General features: G+C 39.4%; 1 protein-coding gene across 2 annotated transcripts in view; it reads left to right on the plus strand.

Annotated features, from left to right (window-relative positions):
• Window positions 1-19,335, plus strand: part of gab2 (GRB2-associated binding protein 2) — a 53,755-nt gene extending 34,420 nt beyond the window's left edge. The window contains exons 3-10 of one of the 2 annotated variants that reach the window (XM_042486699.1): window positions 7,057-7,285; window positions 11,919-12,514; window positions 13,257-13,354; window positions 13,540-13,816; window positions 15,058-15,148; window positions 15,299-15,401; window positions 15,533-15,655; window positions 16,867-19,335. In XM_042486699.1, the coding sequence (XP_042342633.1) occupies window positions 7,057-7,285; window positions 11,919-12,514; window positions 13,257-13,354; window positions 13,540-13,816; window positions 15,058-15,148; window positions 15,299-15,401; window positions 15,533-15,655; window positions 16,867-17,010 (1,661 nt within the window). In that variant the 3' untranslated portion in view covers window positions 17,011-19,335. The remainder of the gene's footprint in view (window positions 1-7,056; window positions 7,286-11,918; window positions 12,515-13,256; window positions 13,355-13,539; window positions 13,817-15,057; window positions 15,149-15,298; window positions 15,402-15,532; window positions 15,656-16,866) is intronic. The other variant, XM_042486700.1, reaches the window with a different exon arrangement.
• Window positions 19,336-22,130: the final 2,795 nt, after the last annotated feature.

Genomic DNA, 22,130 nt, shown 5'->3' on the forward strand with positions numbered 1-22,130 from the left:
TATATGTCGGCCCTGCGATAGTCTGGCGACCTGTCCAGGGTGTACCCCGCCTTCCGCCCGATGACAGCTGGGATTGGCTCCAGCCCCCCCGCGACCCTTACCAGGACACGCAGTTACAGAAAATGACTTACTGACATCTGCGAATGCAGGAGGCGGGGTTTATAACATATACTGCAGCCGGCCACCAGAGGGCAAACCAGATGTTTTGGCTTCACATTTTCTGGGAGCTGACATTTCGTCTACTTATGAAGTGAACGTCTACTTGATGAGGTGAACGAGCTGCATATAAACACAATCAATGGGAACTGATACATCCCAGAATCTAATGTATTCACCCCTAAATATGCACTTAAGTTTATTGGAGTGATTGAATAAAGCATGCTGACTAAATTACTGCAGTGCATAATGTAGTTGAGAGCATACACAAGTATCACATTCATTGTGACTTCTGTGTTTCCACACCAAGCCCATTCCCATTCTGTAATGCAGCGTATTGTCAGAGAAAATTATCCTTTTTGGCTTAACTGGCTGCTCTCAGGGGCACAGCCCTTTCCAGGTAAGTCTCTTTTTTCCAATGAGACAATGAAAACCAACACTCACTCTCCACCGCAAAATGTCTCAACTCTTGATCTGTGTCCACCCTGCTGTTGCACAGCTACAGTATTTATCCACCCTGCAGAAATGAGGTCAGGGCGTTAAAAATGAGCTGCTGTTTTTGACTTTAGCCAAACTCTGTAATTTATTGGCCCCGACAAGCATGGGCCTTTTAGGGGATTGATCAGCTCGGTGTTTTGTGAATTGATGTTGCGGTCAAGGGGCGGTGCTCACATGATGCTGTGGAGCGGGCTGGCACAGGGGAGTAATGTGATCAGGGAATGCTCCTGTGTGCGTCTGCTCTGTTTAATACTCTTCAAGCTGTTTTCAGGGGAGAACGAAACAGCCATGTCACTTTGTTCACTTCAGCAGAGCAGGGACGCCATTTTCCCTCTTCCTGTGTAGCGTCACACCCCCCCAGTGTCTACCTCACCCACCTCTGCAGCAGCTAGCATCTTCTTTATCCAGTTATGTCAGGCTTATGAAAAAGATAAAAAGGGTCAACATTTTTCATTTTTTAAAGAAAACATGCAGGTTTAGAAGAAATGTGTTCTTTTAAGATGCAGTAAAACAAATAGAAAATATAGCCATTTAAAGCCAAAATTAAAATAAACATAACTCCCTTGCCATTGCTTAAAAAATTCATTTCATGTGCCTCCCTCTTTTTTACACCTCCCCCCTCCCCTCTCAGACCCTTTAAATGTAAATAGTCAGTGGTAATCCTATTCTGAATTCATTATTTTTTAAACAATGCATTTTTTTAAAAAAAATAACTGGAAAAAAAGGAGTGTCGATGGTTGTTTCAGTTAATGTATTTGCCTCAAAGTCATGGAAATTTATTTGTGAAATTGTGTATGAACCTTATGCGTCCATAGTATCAGCAGTGAAAAGAAAACCATTTAACACTCGAGTCAGTTAGCTGGTGCGATTTTCCCCGTTGACTTTAACTGAATGAGCAAGTAGGCCTTTTTCAAGGACGCTTTGACAGGACTCATTGGGAGGATCAAACCTATTGCCTGACCTTTCTGTCACAAGATGGCATCCCCCACCACCAGGCCACCCTGCAGAGGTTAATTTGCAACGCTCCTTGTAGCTGTGTCAGCCCGAGGCTATGTTTTTAAGAGCAATCTCATATGAAACCATTAAGGAAATTGCTTTTTTCTGGTACTCAAATTTAAGGAGGGTGGACAGCATGTACCTCCAATGATTATCTTGTGCAGAATATTTAAGGGATGATTGTAATCCTGATGAAAAGTCATTTTTAAAAAAATTCAAATGCTTCCTCTTCCGTTATCTTTCCATCAGACGCCCCTACAATTCAATAGGTCAGTGGTATTTTCTATTTTTATATCTCATTTCAGATTAGATTATCATATGTCCCCGTCTAAATCTGGCCGGACTGAGAGGAAATGAGCACCCTACAAAGATGTTCTTGTCCTTAGTGATCCAGCAGGGTTCTAATTTTGGCCCCCTGAAACCAGCAGCCGGTCGCTTCTATTAGATTATGGCTGAAGAGCAGATGAGACAGTAGGTGATGTATTATAGAGTATAATTGGAAAATTGCTCATGAACTTAGGAGCTCTTTGCTCCAGAATAGCCATGTGTCGGTCACCAACCAAAAGGGTCTTTTAATGCATTGCTGTTGATGGTCTAATGTTTGTTTCAAGTTGAGGAATGTCATGGGAAGAACGCTTTGTCTCTTTTAACTGCCTTGTTTGATGTTGAGGCTTCAGCTAAAACAGTCTCTGGTAATGACTTCAGGCACGTGATTTAAAGGAGCAGTGTGTCAGATTTAGGGGATTTTGTGGCATCTAGTGGTGAGGATTGCATATTTTCCCGGTTAGAATTCTTTCTGTGTTTTTTGTTCAAGAGGTTTCTCTTTGGAACAGAATGATCAATAGTGGTTTCCTCCTCTTCAGAACAAATGGACCCATTAATCTAAACAAATAAAACACGGTTTCAAGGTATAAAGCATGATGGTTATCATACCATGTACATATGCTTATGTAAGATATTGGAAAAAAATGCAGCTGGACTATTTTAGTTATTTTCAAAAGGGAGACTTTTAAACATATATAAAAAATAGTTTAAATGTTCTATTGTAGTACTAAAGTATTTGTTCAATCAAAAAAAACCCTGTGTTTTCATCCCTTTAAGGGTCCTTTGTACTAATAAAAACATAATAATTATGTTACATAGAATATCATCCTACCATGACACTGTAATATTTTCTGAGACAGTTATCGTATGGTGAAAATCTCATACTATGGCAACCCTACCTGTTAGGCATGTCATAGACGAACCACTAGTCCAGCGCCTCCTATATGTGCTCACTTATTTCTCAGATAACTTAATATCCATAAATTCAGGAGGTTTTTACCAGGGGCCGAATTATCTGCATAGGTCTCTTCCTCTCCAAAACAACAAAAAAAAAAACTGACCTGATTATTAAAACCAGTAAAACACTAAATAGAGCAGTTTCACATCTCAGATAAGTCTTTCTGCTATGCTGTTTAGCATTTCATAGTTGGTCCCTCAGCCCAGCACCTGCTTATGTGATCTGGCCCGTTTTTTTCCCATTTTTTGAGATCCAGATAACAAGACGGTTTTTACAGGGAGCGGAATTATCTGCAAAACCGTGTTTAAAACTGGTAAAAGCACCGAATGAAGCCGTTTCACTTTAAAAATCACTGTTTTTCCGATACTGTTTGGCTCATTGCATAGGGGTTGCTAACTGTGGTGGCCTATCTAGAGCCAGTGTTTGGTTTGGCCATTCTGGATTACTGTAGAAACATTACGGTGCAACATGGTGCACTCTATAGACACGGACCTGCTCTCTATAAAGACATAAAAGGCTCATTCTAAGGAAACACAATGACGATTATTTTCACGTGATTATAAACTAACGAAAACATACTTAATATTAGGGGTCAACCGATATTGGTTTTTCAGTGCCCATACTGATACTGATTATTAGTAATCAATGAGACCAGTAACCGATATCTGGAACTGAACTATGCATTTACAATAAAAATTACAATCTTTCTGTCAATGTTTAGAATTTAGAACATAACAAACTCTAACACAAAACTTTGTTTAAATGCCTTTAGCAAATGTTTAATCAAAACTACAAATGTTCAGCATCATAAACAGCTGGTTCCTTGCAACTTTTTTTAAAAATATAATCACTTACTTATTATATTATATTCAACCTCTGTTGACATGTACCCCTAAATCCTACACATAGAATCTTTAAAAAAATGTAGTGAGCCTTCATTTTACATGTGCCAGTCTTTCTCATATTTTGTACTTTTCTTTGTAAGATGTGAAATAAATCACTTCTCACTTTGGTTAATAAATATTGTACCACCTTAGAGTGGGTGTCACAGTACATTAGCCAGTGGAAGGAATATTACTAGGAGCACCTGAGGGGAAGTTTCAGTGTTTGTATTTTCTGCTCTTTTCTCTATTTCTGTATTGTGGACTGACTTGATGGAATTGCTTTCCAGTAGTAACATACATCATCAGACCCATTAGTGTCAGTGATGAGCCATGTAGGCTATTCCATCAGCAGGCCGGACCAGTCGTCTTTCTTCTCCTTCTGATTCTGACAGTCATGTGCGGCAGTTAATCAAAAATCATTTAGGGAACATGTTCACAAAAATATGTTCTTGTGCACACACCCACACACACCCACTCAGTGAAAATGAACATTAGATTACATTTTACTTTTGAAGTTTAGTTGTGTCCTCTGTAATCCAGTCATTAAGCCTGCATGTGTTTTTCCATGCAGCTCTCTACTCCAGCAGGCGGGGGGAGGAACTGTCTTTCTGCAACAAATCAATATATCTACCCACGTTAGTGGGCCCTAGTACTCACCGCACTGGATGAAAGCTTTTACAAAGCTTTTTGTGGAGAAAGGAGATGATGCCTAACCAGCCTAGGGAGAGTGGAATCGCTCAGCACAATGGTGTAATTGAGGATCATTGGGGGGAGTCCCTGCCTGTGTGGCTGTGGGCCTGGGCTTTTCACTGATGTCCACTGGCCTGGAGACCCCACAGCAGAGGCCTTTTCCCCCTCAGGCATGGACGTGACCTCATTCAGCTAACTGGGCTTCAGAATCTCCCCACCCTCCAAACCACACATGCAAACGCACATGCTCACACACCACATTTATGTGCTTTCTGTTTTTCACTGTAGCTGTGGTCCCTCTGTATGGTCTGCTCACATTATGACTCACAGGACATTGACCTCTTCTTAAAGGGCAGTTTGACCCATGATATGCTTTATAAAGGTCTGATAAAAGAAGAGGAGGAGGATGGAGGAGGATAAGTGAAATGCATGTACATCTGTGAAAAGGTTATGATTCAGATCTGAGAGGAAGTAGTTTATAAGTTTAAAGGTCCAGTGTGTTGGATTTAGGAGGATATGTTGGCAGATATGGAAAATTAAATAATAAGTATGTTTTCTTTAGTGTGGAATCACCTGAACATAATAACTGTTTTATTTTGGTTACCGTAGAATGAGCCGTTTATATCTACATAGGAAGCAGGTTCATGGAGTCCACAATGTTGCACCACCATGTTTCAACAGTAGTCACTTGTGTTTTCATGTCTGCCACCGTAGTTAGCAGCCCCTCTCTGACGAGCCAAACAGCATTGATAAAACACTGATTTTTAATGCGAAACTGCTTTATTCATTGTTTTTACTGGTTTAAATCACTGGGTTTCTTTGTTTTTAAGGGGAGGCGACAACTGCAGATAACTTGTCTCCCAGTAAAGAAAAACTTTAAATTCCTGGATCTCAAATTAATATAGACAAAATATTAGCACAAATTGCAAGTGCTGGACTAGTGGCTTCCCAGTTTTGAGAAGCGGTGATTTGTAATTGGGAACTGCTTTATTTTGTGTTCTTACTAGTTTCAGTCACCTAGTCTGTTTGTTTTGGAGAGGAGACCTCTGTGGATAATCAGCCGCTGGTAAAAACCTTGTAAAGGGGGTAGTTCATTCAAAAAATGAAAATCTAGTCATTATCTACTCAACCTCATGCCGATGGTAAGTCTGATGAAGTTTTATTGACCACAACACACAGCGAAAAAGCATTACACTCATCTCCCAAACATTAAAGCCAATTGGGACCAGGATTCAAACGTTAAAAAGTAATCCAAGTGTCCCGATGCCCCGATGTGCCAAGTTGTTATGAAAAAATTCACTGGTGTCATGTTTTTAGCCTTGTTGTAGCCTGTGGCCTTTAGCTCCTGTTGTGGGGCTCACATTCATGTATGTACGCTTGCACGACACCACTAAGATCTCACAGTATCTGCACGCCAGTAGTTTGAAACAGTAGTTTAAAATCCAACAGAGGGACTTGTTGCTGTCTCTCTGAGTTGGGAAGGCTTCCAGTTAGCATGTTAACACTGGCATGCATGTCATAATTTCAAAAACAATGTCTAACATATGCTAATTATAACTCCTAAAGTGAGAAGGTTTAGTATTTTCTTTATTTTTTATATGTATAAATTTAATATTTTTGGGTTCCAGACTGTTCTTCAGATTTTTTTGACATTATTTTGATGAAACAATTATTTGAAAATCAAGAAATAATCCATAAAAGGAATCCATAATTAAGATAATCAGTACTGGCATTCCTAATTTGAAATAGTTTAATGTCATTGTCCTTGTATAAATATACTCATGCAAAACCTTGCATTTACTGCACAGTGAAAGAGAGAGATACTAAACAGTAAGATGATTGGTGGAGTTTTTTTTCCTCCTCTCTCCCATCAGCTAGTGGTGTACGCAGCACCATGGGTCGATGGATCAGTGGGCCGCCCACTCTCTACTCCTACGGCTCAGTGTGAGCCTCCTCATCTTGGTCTCCTGCCTAATCTATTTGCAGCATCCCCTTCTCAGATATGTCTTTTTCTTTGTAGCCTTTCGATGCAGGTATCAGAGATGTCATACAAAAAAAATAAGACTGTACGATCATGTTGCTCACACAATCCCGCTGAGCAAAACAATGCAACTCGATAAAATCAAACACAACACGCTGACCCTGGCCAGACAGGATAACTTGGATTATGTGCTGTTGAACTACTCATACCCTGCAGCCCCCAAAAAAGCAGAGGGATACTGTTTTCTCCTCCCTGGAGACAGATCCCTCTTCTCTATTGATCAGTGTGCAGACTGAAAGCTACTGAATACAAGACTCCATGCAAAGCAAGGTCATGTAAAGGCTTAAACCCTCAAATGAATTAGTCTCTGCCCTTTGACTTCAGTAATTTGACAACAAAAGGAAAATGTTATATGGATGATTATTTGGCTGATTGTTACTCTCTGTTACACAGAACATCCACTTTGCAAAAGCAGCTTTGAAATTCTGCAGACAAGCCTAAGATGGGTTTTTGGAAAGAAGCACATTATGGGTTAAACAATCAATAACTCTGATTTCTCCTGTCTGCAGATGGCAGGTTACACCATATGCCCCGTTCTGTTGGAGCAGATGTTACTGGTTCGATTACTCCTCTGTCCGGAGACCGCAAGTCCTCTGCCCCGATCCACTCCAGCCAGCCAGTCCTCTTCACCTTTGATGTGCCTGTGCGCCACTCACATCATGGCTCCCTGTCCAACAGCGCACCCCAGGACTACCTCCTCCTCCACCAGTGCATGAGCAGGAAGACAGAGAGTGCACGGTAAAGGTCATGACCCTCAGGCGTCCTGTGTCAGTTTCCTGTTATCCGTTAATGCAGGTCAACATACAGGTTTACGACGCTTCCTCAGTTTAGGAGCCCCTGAAGGGTTAGAACTACTGTTACGGGAGGAAAATCATCCAACTGCTTTGTGTGTATGTGTGAAAGGCAAATGTGAATGCTTTGCGGAAATATTGTAATGTACTTTAAAGTGCTCTGATTGAGGAAGTGCCATTTTTTTTACTCAAATTTAATTTGAGCTTCAGTGATTTATAGAATCATATTCACAATCAATTTTGTCCGCTTTTGAAGAAAAAAAAATTCAGCTATATCTATGCTTTTTATATATATTTTTAAAAATAGAATAGAAAATATAAGAAATTAAAATAATAATAATAAGAAGAAGAATTAGAGTGTATAGTCGCATTTACACTGCCTGTTCAAGGCGAGTATATCACGCTATTATGCCGCCTTACCGTTCTGTATAGAATGCCTGATTGCAGAAAGGGGGAACAGACAGAGTGGTCTCGTCTCTGAGTTGGGAACGGTAAATAACTGTGATTGACATGTGCCTTTGTTATTATTTAGAAAGTGCTGCTGACGCAATGTTTTATGTCACGCTAGAGGCGGACGCTCATGTGTTTAATATCATGCCCGTCATATCTCCTTTGATTGCAGGATGCCACGCTGCAGTGTATAAACACGCAGGAGCGGAATGATGTTGCCATCGGTTGTTTCTGTGTAAAAGTGCAGGGGCGGTATAAAGGGGGGACTTTGTTGTAGCCATATAGCATAATCCCTGTGTAAAAGCGACTTCTATGTGTGGCAGGACAACAACAACAGCAAACCTTCACGATTTTTTTTTTCAGTTTGTGTGTGTCCCTTTGTATCATTCTGTGTCCCCTCTCTCTCATTTCGGAGGTTTTTGCAGGTCCATGAACACAGCACTGGTGTAGTTCTCTATGATTTCTTTTTTTTTTCCTTAGCAGCAGTTTATGACTTGCGGGACGGATCATTGATCTGTCAGTCTGGCCAGAGTTGATCGGACAAGAGAAGCAGCTGCGGCAACTGAATGCAAACTTATACACACAACAGAATGAACAGTTAAGCTTCACTTTTAATGAGCCTGATGTTCTGCTGCTCCATTTGTGCCCAGACTACGTCCTGTGCTCTGAAAAGTGTGGTGTAATGAATATCCGAACAGTATATATATACACCAGTGGCGCTCTTTGTAGCAGCAGATGCTTTAATTGTGGCGGGCCACCATAAATAAATAATTGTGTGGGAAACCATGTAATTTCAGAAAATACTTCAGTTTGAAGCATGCAGTGGAATGAGTGTAAGTGTGTGCCTAAGGGAAGAAGATTAGTTGGGAAGACAAGTTACATGCTTTATTCAGAATGTGTTGAAGAAATTAGATAACTTTATTGTATAAATATAACCATGGCATGGCAGAAGTACAGGTTTTTAATTATGATATTTAAGTAAATATTCTAAACTGAAAAGTAAGAAACAAGTAATAGATAATCTTAAAGAAATGTTTCTATGCTTATGGAAAGATAAGTCTAAATTCAGGAATCTTAAAAAAATCTATAAACAAGTAAAGGTTTATGTTATTTGTTGTTATTTTTTCTAAAAATTTAATTTGATTTAAAAAGATAAAATACTGCAGCTATAGATGGGGATGACATGGTTGGTGTATACAATTTTATTTTACAATATTAATAATTATTTGAAAATAAAATGCCTGTTTTGGGTTTATCCACTATGAAATAACATAAACATAAAAGTATTCAATCACAATACTGCACAAAACCTGTAAATTCAGTATTGCAACAATGCAGATTGGTGTTTAAACAATTAGGCAGTCAATTATTTAAACAGTGAAACAACAACATCTGCACAATGTGAACATGAGAATATTTGTTCACATACATAACTGAATGTATAAGGACATTCATACCTATCCTGGCTATAAGCTGAGCAGGAGAAAAAAGGGCCAAGTGTTTACGTTAAATCCACTGCTGAGTTTAGCATTAATATTCATCTCACCTCCTGCCGCCATCATGCCTGCTTCCAAGAATCAAAAGGCAGCTTTAATAATGATGCCATTCAGCAGATAGCCGACACGGTAGATGATCAATGAGGTTGAGGCTGCAATTCATCACTCCTATAGGTTCAGACATGCTCAGGGTAGAACTGCCCTCTCAGCCACACCATTTGCACATAAATCTGCTGTGTTGGAGCCTCTGTGAAACCCAGGAAATCAAACCTCACAATCCATCTCATCAGCTTTATGCAGATATTTCTGTCACTGCCTCACCAGCGTCTGCTCCGTGGGTCCACTAATTAAAACAGGCATCTGGTGGCAGGGTATGATTCACGTCCGAATCAAACTCCACTGGTCTGATGACCAACACTATAAATTAATCTATGGAAAAAGCCCCCAGTGCTGGAAGGCAGAGTGATGAACAAAAGTATTGATTGATGATTGAAATCCTGAGGAGACAGAAGAAGAATTGATGAAACACAGCATGCCATCTGACATGAGAAAGAAATGGCAAAATGATATGCCAATGTTAATTGTTTTACTTTGATACATTATTCATTTTAAATTGTTACATTTATAATAAAGATTGAATATGAGCATTAGAAACCTGCAATGTAGCTAACACATTATGCAGAGCAGCTCAAGAGGGATTAGTATAGACATGAAGAACCGACTCATTGAGGATATCTTATCTTTGTAGTTGCCAACTAAGTCGGACCATTGCTCAGCTAACTGGCTTGAAATGTATAAGCTGTGGGGTTGCTCTAGTTGGCACTCAAGGTCAAGCCCTACAAAGGAGCCAGAATAAATGAGGCATGTCCCTAGGGTGTCTAACTGAGGCTGAGAAACTGTGGGAAAGTTAAAGCGTTCTCCCTCTTAACATGGATACCCTCTCCCTGTCAACATGTAGAAAACATGTAAACAAATCTGCTTTTCTTTTGTATTATTTTTCTTTGCTTGGAAGAACAATAATAGGTATACAAATCGCAGAGAAACAATAAGTCTTCCATTTTTCGCCTATATTTTCCCCCTGTGCCCTCCCACCCAGTAACAGAAGTAGAATGAGCACTATCACACTGAAGACCACAGTTGTAACAACTCTAGAGTAGCTTTAGTTCCAAATTAACAATACAGTACTCATATAAAATAAGGAAATAATAAATATCAAGGAGGCTCAGCTGTCACAACCAGGCAATGACGTCAGAGATTCAGTGTGGTCCAAATTCTAGTAGTAATTCTAGTGGTGAAGACTACAGATTACAACCAGGTGAAACTTCTCCTGGGTAGAATTCCTTAACTGTTTATTGTTCAGCTGGTTTTTACCAGGAGCCAAATTATCCACAGAGGTCTCTTCCCCTCCAAAATAATTGGACCAAGTGATTAAAACCGGTAAAAATACTGAATAAAACAGTCTCACGTTACAAATCAGTGTTTCTCCAATGATGTTTGGTATATCTCAAACAGGCTGCTACCCCAGCACCAGCTAATGTGATCTTACCTTTTTTCTCTGATAACTTGAGATCCAGATAACCAAGAGCTTTTCACTGGGAGCTGATTGTCTGCAGAGGTCTTCTCTTCTCTAAAACAAATGGACCTGGTTAGAACTGGTAAAAACACTGAATGAAGCAGTTACATGTAAAAAAAAACCCAAAAACAAAACAACCCAAAAAACTGTTTTTGCAATGATCACATTGTAGAGGGGCTGCTTACTACAACCTTTAAGTCTTAAGGATTCTTAGCCATGTGTTCAGTAGTAGAACTCGTTTATTATTTGGAGACATAAAATGCCATAAAAAGACACATAGTAATACTTTTATAACACCAAGCCTAGAAGGTTGATTCTGTCTAAGTGGGTAAAAATAAATTATTATTTAAAGTGGGGAGAGTGCTGAGGATGTGTGAGGGCCCATGCTTTTCTTAATTTGAGCACAAATTTTCATAGAGTTAACAGCTATTGTGTTGGAGTTAAAAGCTGTAGCAGCTAGAGCTGCATCACTTAATTAATTATTTGTTAACTATGAAGTTAACTGCCAGCTAATTTGATCCATCAATTGATAAATCGGTTTTAATAATTTTAAAGTAAAAAACAACTGTTAAAATTCTCTGATTCTCGTGTCTTTAACACAAAGATTTTCTGGGGGGTTTTCTTTGTTTTTTTCTGTGATATTATGAAAATAATCATCAAGTTAGTGGAGAACAAACCAGGGAACAAATAGAAAATTTAGTCGATTAAAGCTCCACTTTAACCCATAAATCTTTTTTTTTTTAGGGAAATGTTGAAAATAATAATTCGCTCAGTCATTGATGGCAAGTTGTGTTATTTCCTAAACCCTGCAGAGACCTAAAGAGCTAGTTTCCTCTGTAGTGCTACATTGCCATCCAGTGGCATTTGAGGTAATTACATTCAATTCCACACTTCTGTGTAAGGGATTTGTTGTCAACCATTTGCCATTGCTTGAGATGGAATTGCAATATGAGACAGATGTCTGTCTTCCAGGGAGCTTTAAGGCACTATAGGAAGTGGACACAATAAAGACTTAATGTTTGTGTTTATGTAATATATGTACGTCTTTGTCCATGTTGCAGGAGTGCCAGTTTCTCCCAGGCCACACGGAGCAATCTGTTTGTGGGGAGCGACTCCGCGGTGCAGAAACTCTCCCATGGCTTCTCCCATTGTCTGAATGGTATGGGTGCTCAGTTGCACGGCTTCTACAGCTTGCCCAAACCAGGTAAACATCAGTTACCTGGGCATGATGACTCCCCCCAGGAGGCCTGTTACGTGCTGCCGAGAGGCTACAGCTCAGAGGCGCCGGCTCACAGTAGTCTGGGTGAGCCTGAGCTGGAGAACGAGGAGGTTTACACCTTCAAAACCCCCTGCAATGCCCTTGCTACCCTGCATAGCAACGAACGACCACCTGACAATTATGACCTTCCTACGCCACCTGGCTCCTTCTACCAGATCCCCCGGACATTTGATAAAAATCACAATGCCTTGACACCCTCAAGCTCTGAGTCCTCCTGTGCTCCGCCTCCCAGGCCCCCTAAACCTACCCAGGGGTCAGAGGGTCAGTGGGGGAGTCCGCAATCGGTAGGAAGCCAGAACGGAGAGGTGACGCCTGCAGTGTCGGTTATCCCACGCAGAAATACTCTTCCAGCTGTGGAGAACATCAGGCTGCACAGAGGTACACTCAGTGGAATAAGTGCTTGAACTGCTCCTGAACGCTGCTTGTTTCTTTAAATACAATCTCAGTTGACTCATACAGCACTTTTGAAATCGCACATCTAACCTGCTTCCTGTTTTTCAAACGCCAGTCTGACTCGATCAGTCTGTTCTCTTGTGGTATTGCAGTGACTTTGAGTTTCCTCTTCCTCCCTCTCCTCTCACTCTTTCCTCTATCTCTCATTTTTCCGTTTTAACGCGAGCAGCTGAGCAGAAACAAATGGGGGCCAGTCTAGCAGACACTGTTCTGTTGAGACGTTAATGAAATTCAAGCCATACAGCCTGCTCCAGAATGCCTCGTTCCAGGCTGATAAGCAATATAAAAAAAAAAAAAAACAAAAAAAAAAACACTCAGACAATGCATGGCCTCTTATTATGCTGTGTGCTCTGTTTCGCCAAACCCATGCTTGGGGCTTGTATAGCCAGAGACAAAAATTGACCTGTGACCCTTGTTAGTGAGGCTACAGGCTGTTCACACACCTGTGCTGTAAAGACTAATTATAACCCAGTGAAGCATTTAATGAAATATCACTCATCTTCTGTTCATTTCATTGGAAACATGAGTTTTCACCTTGATATGTCACACGTTTTTCTTTAAATCCTCCTGTATTTGCATTGTGTTATTTCACTTGAGGAGCACTTTTTCCCTTTTAAAGTTTGTGGCAGTGGTAAATATTGATTTCTCCACTCGCCCCTCTCCACAGGCTCCTCCTTTGAAACCAACAACCATCACCGTCCCATCCATTTCAACAACTCAGGCCAGTCAGTGGAGTCTGTCAATGATGGGTTTAGCTCTTACCTGGTGAGTCACTCTCGCACTTTCATTGCACTCCCTCCTGAGACAGATGCTGTTAGTGTCAAATCATAACCTGATATAGAAAGAAAGATAGAAAAAATGCTTATCTACTATACTTTACTCCAATTGCAGTTTTCCTGCAATTTTGAGAGTTTAAGAGAGTCGTGTGCCTTCTGTCTCTTTGACACCAGAGAACCAAAGCACCGCTGACTCGATCAGACAGCGGCAACTCAGATGACAACTATGTTCCCATGAATCCTGGCTCCTCGCCGTTCCTCGCCCAGGCTGACAGTCCTAAGAATATCTACATCCCTATGAGCCCTGGGCCACATCACTTTGATTTCCCAGGATTCTCTGCAACGTTACCTGCCCGTAAGGGGAGCAGCGCCTCCCTGTGTCACCGGCCGGGCCGTCTCAGTGATGTCACACCACCACCCATCAACCGCAACCTCAAACCTAACAGGAAATGTGAGTTTGTTTTTGTTTTTCATGACAAGAATACAGGAGTCTGAATGTTTAAGTCGATCTGGCATGAGCTTAACCCCCTGCCAACTCCTTCCAGATGACAATCATCAGGGCTGTCAGTTGAATAATAAAAGTAAAATTATAAGGAAATATATCCAGTATCAAATATATATGCATACACACACACACACACACACACACACACACACACATATATAAGTAAAATAATAACTGTAAATACAAAGATGTATTAAAAACAGCAAAAAGAAACCTAAATAAATTAAAAGACTTACTTACTTATTTTGGACTATGGATGTGTTAGACATTTACTACCAATTATAAGAAAATAAGGGACAGGTATACTTCTTAAAGGGAAAGTTCAGATTTTTTTTTAAGTGGGCTTATTGGGGGTACTTGTCCATAGTCAGTGTATTACAAACTGTAGATGTCAGCTGGCACGCCCCCAGTCTTGGGAAGCAGGTTGGTGTCCGATGCAGAAGCCAAGCGATGTACCTCTGTAAATGGGGCCCAGCTACAAAACATATTTTAGCCACCTAAAAAAAAGTTCCAATTAAAAATTTTAAAGTTACACAATAACAGAAAAAACTAACTGTTTGAGGCAGTGATAGATTAGCAGCTCCTGTTCTCAAATATGTTAAAACACTATTTTTATCAATGGAGTCTGGGTTTGAAGAGTGCTACATAATGGCTTCATTTTCTTGTTGGAAATCACTGTCTGACGTTTAGGTAAAGCAGTGAAAATATTCTAAATATAGTAAACACTTAAGTTGATATTGTCATTCTGCATGACAGAACTAAGCAATTAGCCAACAGAAACACTATGTGCTACAATATGAAACTTAGCAGGCAAGGAACAGTTATGCACAAGATAAAAGCATTAGCAAACAAGGAAGTAATAGACAACACGACATAAGCATTAGCAGACAGGACACAGTCAGCATTAAGACAATTTGACACCATTCATAAGAGATCCTTTTTCAACTGTGTTCTATTTTTGGAGATAGCACTCTTATTAAAGGGTTTAACATTGAGAACCCAGTATGATAGGTCCTGAGGAGAACTGGGATGAAATGTGAGTTTTTGCCAGCAAAGTTCTCACTGATCTAAAAGCATGCTTTTTTTATCGCCATTTTTGGCCTCAGATCGGCTCTAAATCTTTATTGTTAATTGTTTTTACAAAGACAATGATTTTTGTTGATACTGTCTGCTCTTGTTTCCCACAGCGAAGCCAACACCTCTCGATTTGAAGAACAATGGGATCATTGATGAGCTGCCATTTAAGAGCCCAGTCACCATGTCCTGGACACGGCCCATGTGAGTCTCATATCAGTCATTCAAGCTAGGTTACACAAGGCCACTCACTCACTCACACGCACAGTTTGATGGTACAGATTGGTGCTGTATTTCGTTTCTACCGGAGGTGAGATGGTAGAAGCACTCACAGTCCCGTCTGCTTTGCTTCAGGGCTGCTATGAACTCCATGTCCTCACAGCACTGTCGACCAATCTCCACACAAAGCATCACCAGCACCGACTCTGCAGACAGTGAGGAGAATTATGTGGCTATGGTGAGTCCCAATAGCTGGAGGGGAGATCAGGAGAGCACATTGTGTTCTTTGTTTTAATGATCCACTTGTTTGCGTGCTACGCTTACTCACTGCACCCACTGTGAGTGAAACCTCCCTCTTGTCCCCATTAGCAGAACCCAGCGTCTACCTCCCCAGCCGTGAGTGGTACCAGCAGCCCGGCCCCTAGGAAGTGTGGTAACGTGGACTACCTGGCACTGGACTTTCAGCCTGGGTCACCCAGCCCACACAGAAAAGTAAACACATTTTATAGACTTAATTTGTAGCCGCAGTTGTTTTGATTTCTAGCACAGTGCAGTCTAGAGATTAAAAAAAAACACAGTAAGTTATGCTCCCATCAAAATTGAATATAATTACCACAGAGGTGACGTTTCAAGCCACATGCTCTTCATCAGACAAGTGAACAATGCAGACACTCACCTTTAAATACAACAACACCAGGTCACCTGACGGATCACCTGACAGGTCGCCTGGTACCCAGTAAGCTCCCATTCATGAGTACATAGACAAAAACATAAATAGATAACAACTTAGCAAAATATGCGTAAGACATGATGACAAGAAAAAGTGATGAAATAGCAAAAATATGTATATACACATATACAGATAAATATAAATATCTACACATGTACACATAGCCCTAGTATACAGTAATAGATTGTCACTAGAAAAATATGTAAATAGCACTAGTATCAGATAAAACTTTGTTTTGTTATTTACATTTGTCACATAAATGACATTTAAAGTCAATCAGAGCAACCTGGATATCATGTGAAGAAACATCTTTTTGTCACATTAAATGATACTGAAAGTCAATCCGAATAACTGAATATCATGTGAAAAAAAACATCAGTTTATCACATAGTCAATCAGAATAACCTGCATATTGTGTATAAAATTATTCATGTTTAAAATAATGTTATTTATGTTTATTTATTTATTTATTTGTTTGTTTGTTTGTTTTCATAAAAATGAAAAGGGGGGTGGGATTTGATAAGTATTCACTTCCTCCTACTCCTAGGCATACTGGTGTTTTTTTGTTTGTTTGTTTTGTTTTTTGCTTATGTTTTTTTTTCCTATTTTATCTAGCATGTTTGAAATAAATATCTAACTAAGTAACTGGGTGCAAAACGTGTTTGTCACTTTAAATTACATTAAAAGTCAATCAGAATAACCTGAGTATTGTGAAAAAAACATCAATTTTTCACATTAAATGACATGTTTATCATATTAAATGACATGTAAAGCCAATCAGAATATCATTCTAATGTAATCATGGGAGCATAATCTAGTGTGCAGACTTTGTTTTCTCTTCTCTTGTATTCTCCTTTGTCCAGTGCCTCGCCTTTTGTTGTCTGGATGTGCATGCCTTTGTGAACTTCTTGTAACATAGTGCAGTCTGCCTTCTGGCCAGAATCTGATTCCTGCTTTATTTATCAATCCTCAGCCTTCTACATCATCTGTGACGTCTGATGAGAAGGTGGACTATGTGCAAGTGGACAAGGAGAAGACCCAGGCGCTGCAAAGCACGATGCAGGAGTGGACCGATGTGCGGCAGTCTACTGAACCGGCCAAGGGGGTCAAGTCCTGACACTGACCTGTACGCTAAGAACCTTAAGTCAAGCATCTCCAGTATCATGTTTCTATCATTTCACTAAATACTGGCTGGGCTTGTTTAAGACTGAAATTTGGACAAAAAGCCATAATGTATGCCTGTTCTCTGTGATGATTTTTACTGCAATGCACTGCTAACCTGCAGGATATCAGGCCATACAGGTGAGGCGTCCTGCCAAAGCTCTTCATGCAGACTGTTAAGGACAGTTGATGTATAAAAATATCATCCTTACTCATTGATCCAACCTTTATAAATAACTTGTTTGATCAGAGCTGTCCCGCCCATCCCCCTCTGCAGAAACATTTTGCATCTAGGAGGTAATTTACCCAATTGCAGCCATTTAAAAGAGTAGTGGAGGCTAACTGGTCGATAACCATATTAATAAACTGTAAGCTTACTGGTCTCAGGAATGCCAAGATGCACTCCAATTTTGGCATGCAGGCAGACTCTCCCTTTTCACTTCAATCTATCATTTGTGCTGAGTCTTGCAGAAGCAGTGAGGAGATTATTTTCACTGCGGGCAATCATTTCAGCTTAGCAGTGCATGTCTGGTAAGAGGAGGGGGAATAGAATACAGCCTTACAAATACGAGAAGGCCCCGTGTCAGAAGCCCTAATGATAACCGCACATGGCTGTTTCCTCGGTTTCTATTCAGCGTGAGCCCGAACTGTATTTAAAAAGCTGTCAGGCTGGATGGCAGGCCAATTATGTCAATGCAGGTACAATGTCAGTAGCGTCCAAAATGTACAGTATGAAGAGAAGAAGAAGCGTCTTGTATCTTTGTAGATTTGACTTCAGTGGTCAATTTACTTCAGGTAATATTCTAATACATTTCACTGTAAACGTGCATTGACCAAGGAAATTACTGAACTGGAGAAAGTTAAAATAAAGCAGAAGGGAGTTCAGATATCCTCTCTATCTCTCTCTCTAGAGACCATAAATACAAGCTAAGTAGAAGGAAAATAGCATATTTATGTTTTATGGAACTCAACCATTCACTGATGTATGTCTTTGGTCTTTGATATGCCACAGCTGTGTCTCTGAAGAGTAATTGTTTCCTGTATGTAAATTATTAATAGAATGACATATTTGCGGCACATCTCGTTGACTGTTTGATGCACTTGTCTGAGACAAAAAAGTGCACCGCAGTAATGTAACGTTGTGCTTTTCTTTCAAACCTGCCACGATGAAGATTTGCCAGTGATCACAGTCACTTAAAACGAGTTTAGGAAAGAATGTTTTCTTAATTTCCTAAACTCTTTTCATTGTTTAATTTGCCTTATATTTTCATTTCAGTTTTGACTGTAAATTTTTGCCTTGGAGAAATGTAATTATTCACAATATAATTCAAGTGAGAGCCATATTGTATTTAGGACAACTGAGTGATCAGTTTCTAGTTCAACTTAAGTCCAGTATTTCATTGTGGGCTGGAACCACTAAAGGGTGAATTTGATCTTTCTATGAATTGTGTGGCCATGCAGTGCTAGATGGTATTATTGGTTATTTCATTAGGATTTACCTCTTAATGTTTTTCTACCATTTTTACTGCTTTTTGTATTCTTTTTATCATTATTTTTTTTATTGATACATGTACGCAAGTCATAAAGACAGAGTCAGGCTAAATTAAGCTAAGTTTGTTACAGCATGTATTCTTTTTTTTAAATACCCAAATTTTATGATCTATACATGAAATGGGGAGGCTGACAGTTTGAGTTGCTCTGGCGAAGCCCTTCCCAGACAAACTGTGAGAGAGCCAGAGGAAAGCAAAGACTGAAGAAAAGCCTGTCTCCTTGTCAGTCTCTGAAGTGAAATGGATATGTAATTTATTATCTAGAGATACCCGTCGTAAACAGAAGAGCTGTGTATGTGTTGTGGTAGATTGTGAGTTGTAGTATGTTTAATGACAGCCTGACTGGGCGAGATTGAAAACACTGCTCAGATCTACTGTCAGACTGTCACTGGGTTGACGTACTGTACTAGTAGAGAACATTTTTTTAACCACTGTTATTGCTACTACTGTAAAGCATTTGCAGATTGCTTGTGTGTTAATTTATTAATTTATTGTGCATTTTGCAGATGATAATTGTAAAAAAGAAAAAAAACAACCAAACAAGGAAATCTTCTCCCTACTAACATTAATGTATGCAAACTGTCTTGATTTTGTGAAGCAATATGACAAACAATGCCAGTGTGATGGTAATGTGGTACAGTTCATTTGGGATGCAAAAGAACACAATACTTTGTTCTCCCTGTATTGTGGTAGACTTAAACTGTGGACTTAGAATAAATCAAGAAGTGAAAGTTTGGCTTTAAGATTTCTCTTTGAATATCAACCAAAACACTGTCTTCTGACAGCCACAATGCCATTACTCATCTCTCAGCTGCTGGAAGGCACAGAAGTTGAATGTCTGCTGCCCCCTGTTGTGTATGACAGTAACTGCATCCAATGGCATTGATAAGTAATAGATAAATCTGGGTTCTGGAAGCTGATTCACATACCAGTGGTTTCAGTCAGTATTTATGCCTGGGCACTGAAAGGTATTTTCATACAAAAACAAATGAATATGTAGTGCCTCCCCCATAATTTCATTCTGAGCACACAAAAAAAGTGACCAAAACTGCATTTGACTTAAATTTGAAAATGATGCACTTAATGTATTATAACTTATAAATAAATATTGCAAGAAATAAGAATGTGTTTTAAATTCATGTACTCGTTGAATGAATGTTATTGTGCTCAAGTATATGACCTTCATTTTCCAGTAATGACCAATGACTAATATCTTATGTCCCCATAAAATAAAAATGACTAATTGGCTAGAAATTTCTTAGTCAACCCAGACCCTGATGACATATTAACTAACTGAGTAAGAGGGGCAGCTAAAAAAATAAAATGAAATGAAAAGACCATTTCTATTCCTTCCTTTCATCAGTGATACTGATTCTGACCAGTGTTGGTATGGACAGCAAAAAGCACAGAACATTGCTAGACAAAATCAATATTTATGTTTTTTCTCTCTCTCTCATCAATTCTCATGATCCATAAAGACATCCCTCTGCAGTTCATTTGTATGGATCTTTAAGAGGAGAAATATGCAAATAGGGCATTGTCTAATTAATTATGTACTGAGTTGCATACATATCCAGGACAAAAATCTGAACATTGGATGAGGTTCAAAAGTTTGGATATCTGTTTATCATCAATAACCTACCATAAATCAGAAAATACAGCCATGAAAACACAAATTTTGTGTTTTTTAGAAATAAAATGTAATATAAATAAGGCTATGAATGATATATGAAAAAAACCTTTGCAAAAAACGTAAGAATATAGTGGAATTTTGGGTAAACGTGCCACTGAGGAGAAGATTTTTTTGGCTCAGAGTTTGAGAATTAAAAAAAAAAAAAACTAATTTTGATGAAAAGTCTTTAGAGGTATGTATTGTACAGTTCTGTATATTTTTATTGCAAAAATAGGTAACTCTAGGTGAGGGTAACTTACGTTAAGACATTTTTTGTGTTTTTGGACATTTCCTTTCCAATAGCCTGAAAGAAGACATGTTATGGAAGAAAAATGGCCCAAGATTTTACATGTATAAAAAACAGCATTGCATTTCAGGGATAAAAAAAAATTAGAAAAATATATTTCAGAATCATCCCTACAGAGAGTGTAACTGTGATATTTCCTCAGATCCTTGTTAGATTACAGAAAATCTGAAAAGGGGGAAAAAGAAGATCTTGGGGGTCTGAGTTCCATGTCCAGGTCAGCAGGGTGGTCTGAGTGCGGTAAGAGATTGTCTCTCAACTGCAGAGTCAACAGGTTGGTGGCCACAATAGTCAATCTGTCTTCCCCTGTCAAAGCAGCCTGGGCAGGATGCTAAACACTCAACTAGTCCATTAGCCTTCTTGACCCCGACAAGCTTATGCCAACATGTTTAGTAGCAGGTAATACCTGAGGTTGTTTAGTTTTTAAGGATATGTATAGGTACAAATGAGTGCACCACGGCTTCTTTTAAAGGCAGTAATGTCAGCCTCCATATGTTTTTACCAAGGTGGGCCCGCCATTGTATTAGTGGGGGGGCGTGTCACACCCTGGCACCATGGATGTATTTGCAGACCCGTGGGGGTACCGCTGGGTATAATGAAAGCAAAAACACTGAATTAATTTAACCCAGATTTTAATTTGATGGATGTTATTAAGCTTATAGTTTCTCAACCTTTTAGACTTGGAGAGAAACATTGAGTTAGCATAAATTAAAAGACAAGCGTTAATGTGATTTCAGGCACAGCAGCCGCCCTCAGTTTCCGGAAATTGAAGGACCCTAAAAGGCCTATGAGTGTTTGGCATGATATTTCTGGGGCCAGTAGTCAAAGTATGTCTGTCTGTTTTCTCCAGAGGTCGATCGACATCTTTGGGATAAAAGTCGTTTTTTGATGGAGGTCATGTCCGTCCGTTCATATGTAAGTAGACTGCTTCATACTTGTGCCTTTGCTATGAATGAGTGAGTGTTCAGTGTTATGCTGTTTACTCGATTTGCATGCTGACTTATTAAACCAGTAAGCAGACAGTGCAAAAAGAATAACACAAGCTCTCGCTGTAACTTGCCATTAGTATGTATTTGCAGTTATATTGTTTATATCTTAGTTTCAGAATTTGACAGGTTCATACTACACCCCAACAAAAGACGCTGGCTGTGCACTTATTTTCTTTCGAAATGAATTTTATCTGTATATCTATTTTGTATTTGCGGCCTGTGGTCAAAGTATCAGATTCAGAATCAGAAAGGGATTTATTGCCAAGTAGATTTTCACTTATAAGGAATTTTCTTTGGTATTTTGATGCAAACGTTAAGCATACAATAAACATATTAATAGGAATAAAATGGTAATAATAATCATAGTAATTGGGCAAAGTAGTCAAAGCAGGGCAGCTTTATTTGTATTGCACATTTCATACAACAGAGCAATTCAAAGAGCAATCGTGAAGATGCAAGGCCTTCTACTGGGGATAGGAAGAAGGCAGTGAACAGCGAAAGAAGAAATAGCCCCCAAATGTGCAGGAAATTAGTAAAACATCCAAGAAAAAGAGATAGATA

Source organism: Plectropomus leopardus, chromosome 5 (assembly GCF_008729295.1).
Source record: "Plectropomus leopardus isolate mb chromosome 5, YSFRI_Pleo_2.0, whole genome shotgun sequence".
In the NCBI taxonomy this organism is placed as follows: domain Eukaryota; kingdom Metazoa; phylum Chordata; class Actinopteri; order Perciformes; family Serranidae; genus Plectropomus; species Plectropomus leopardus.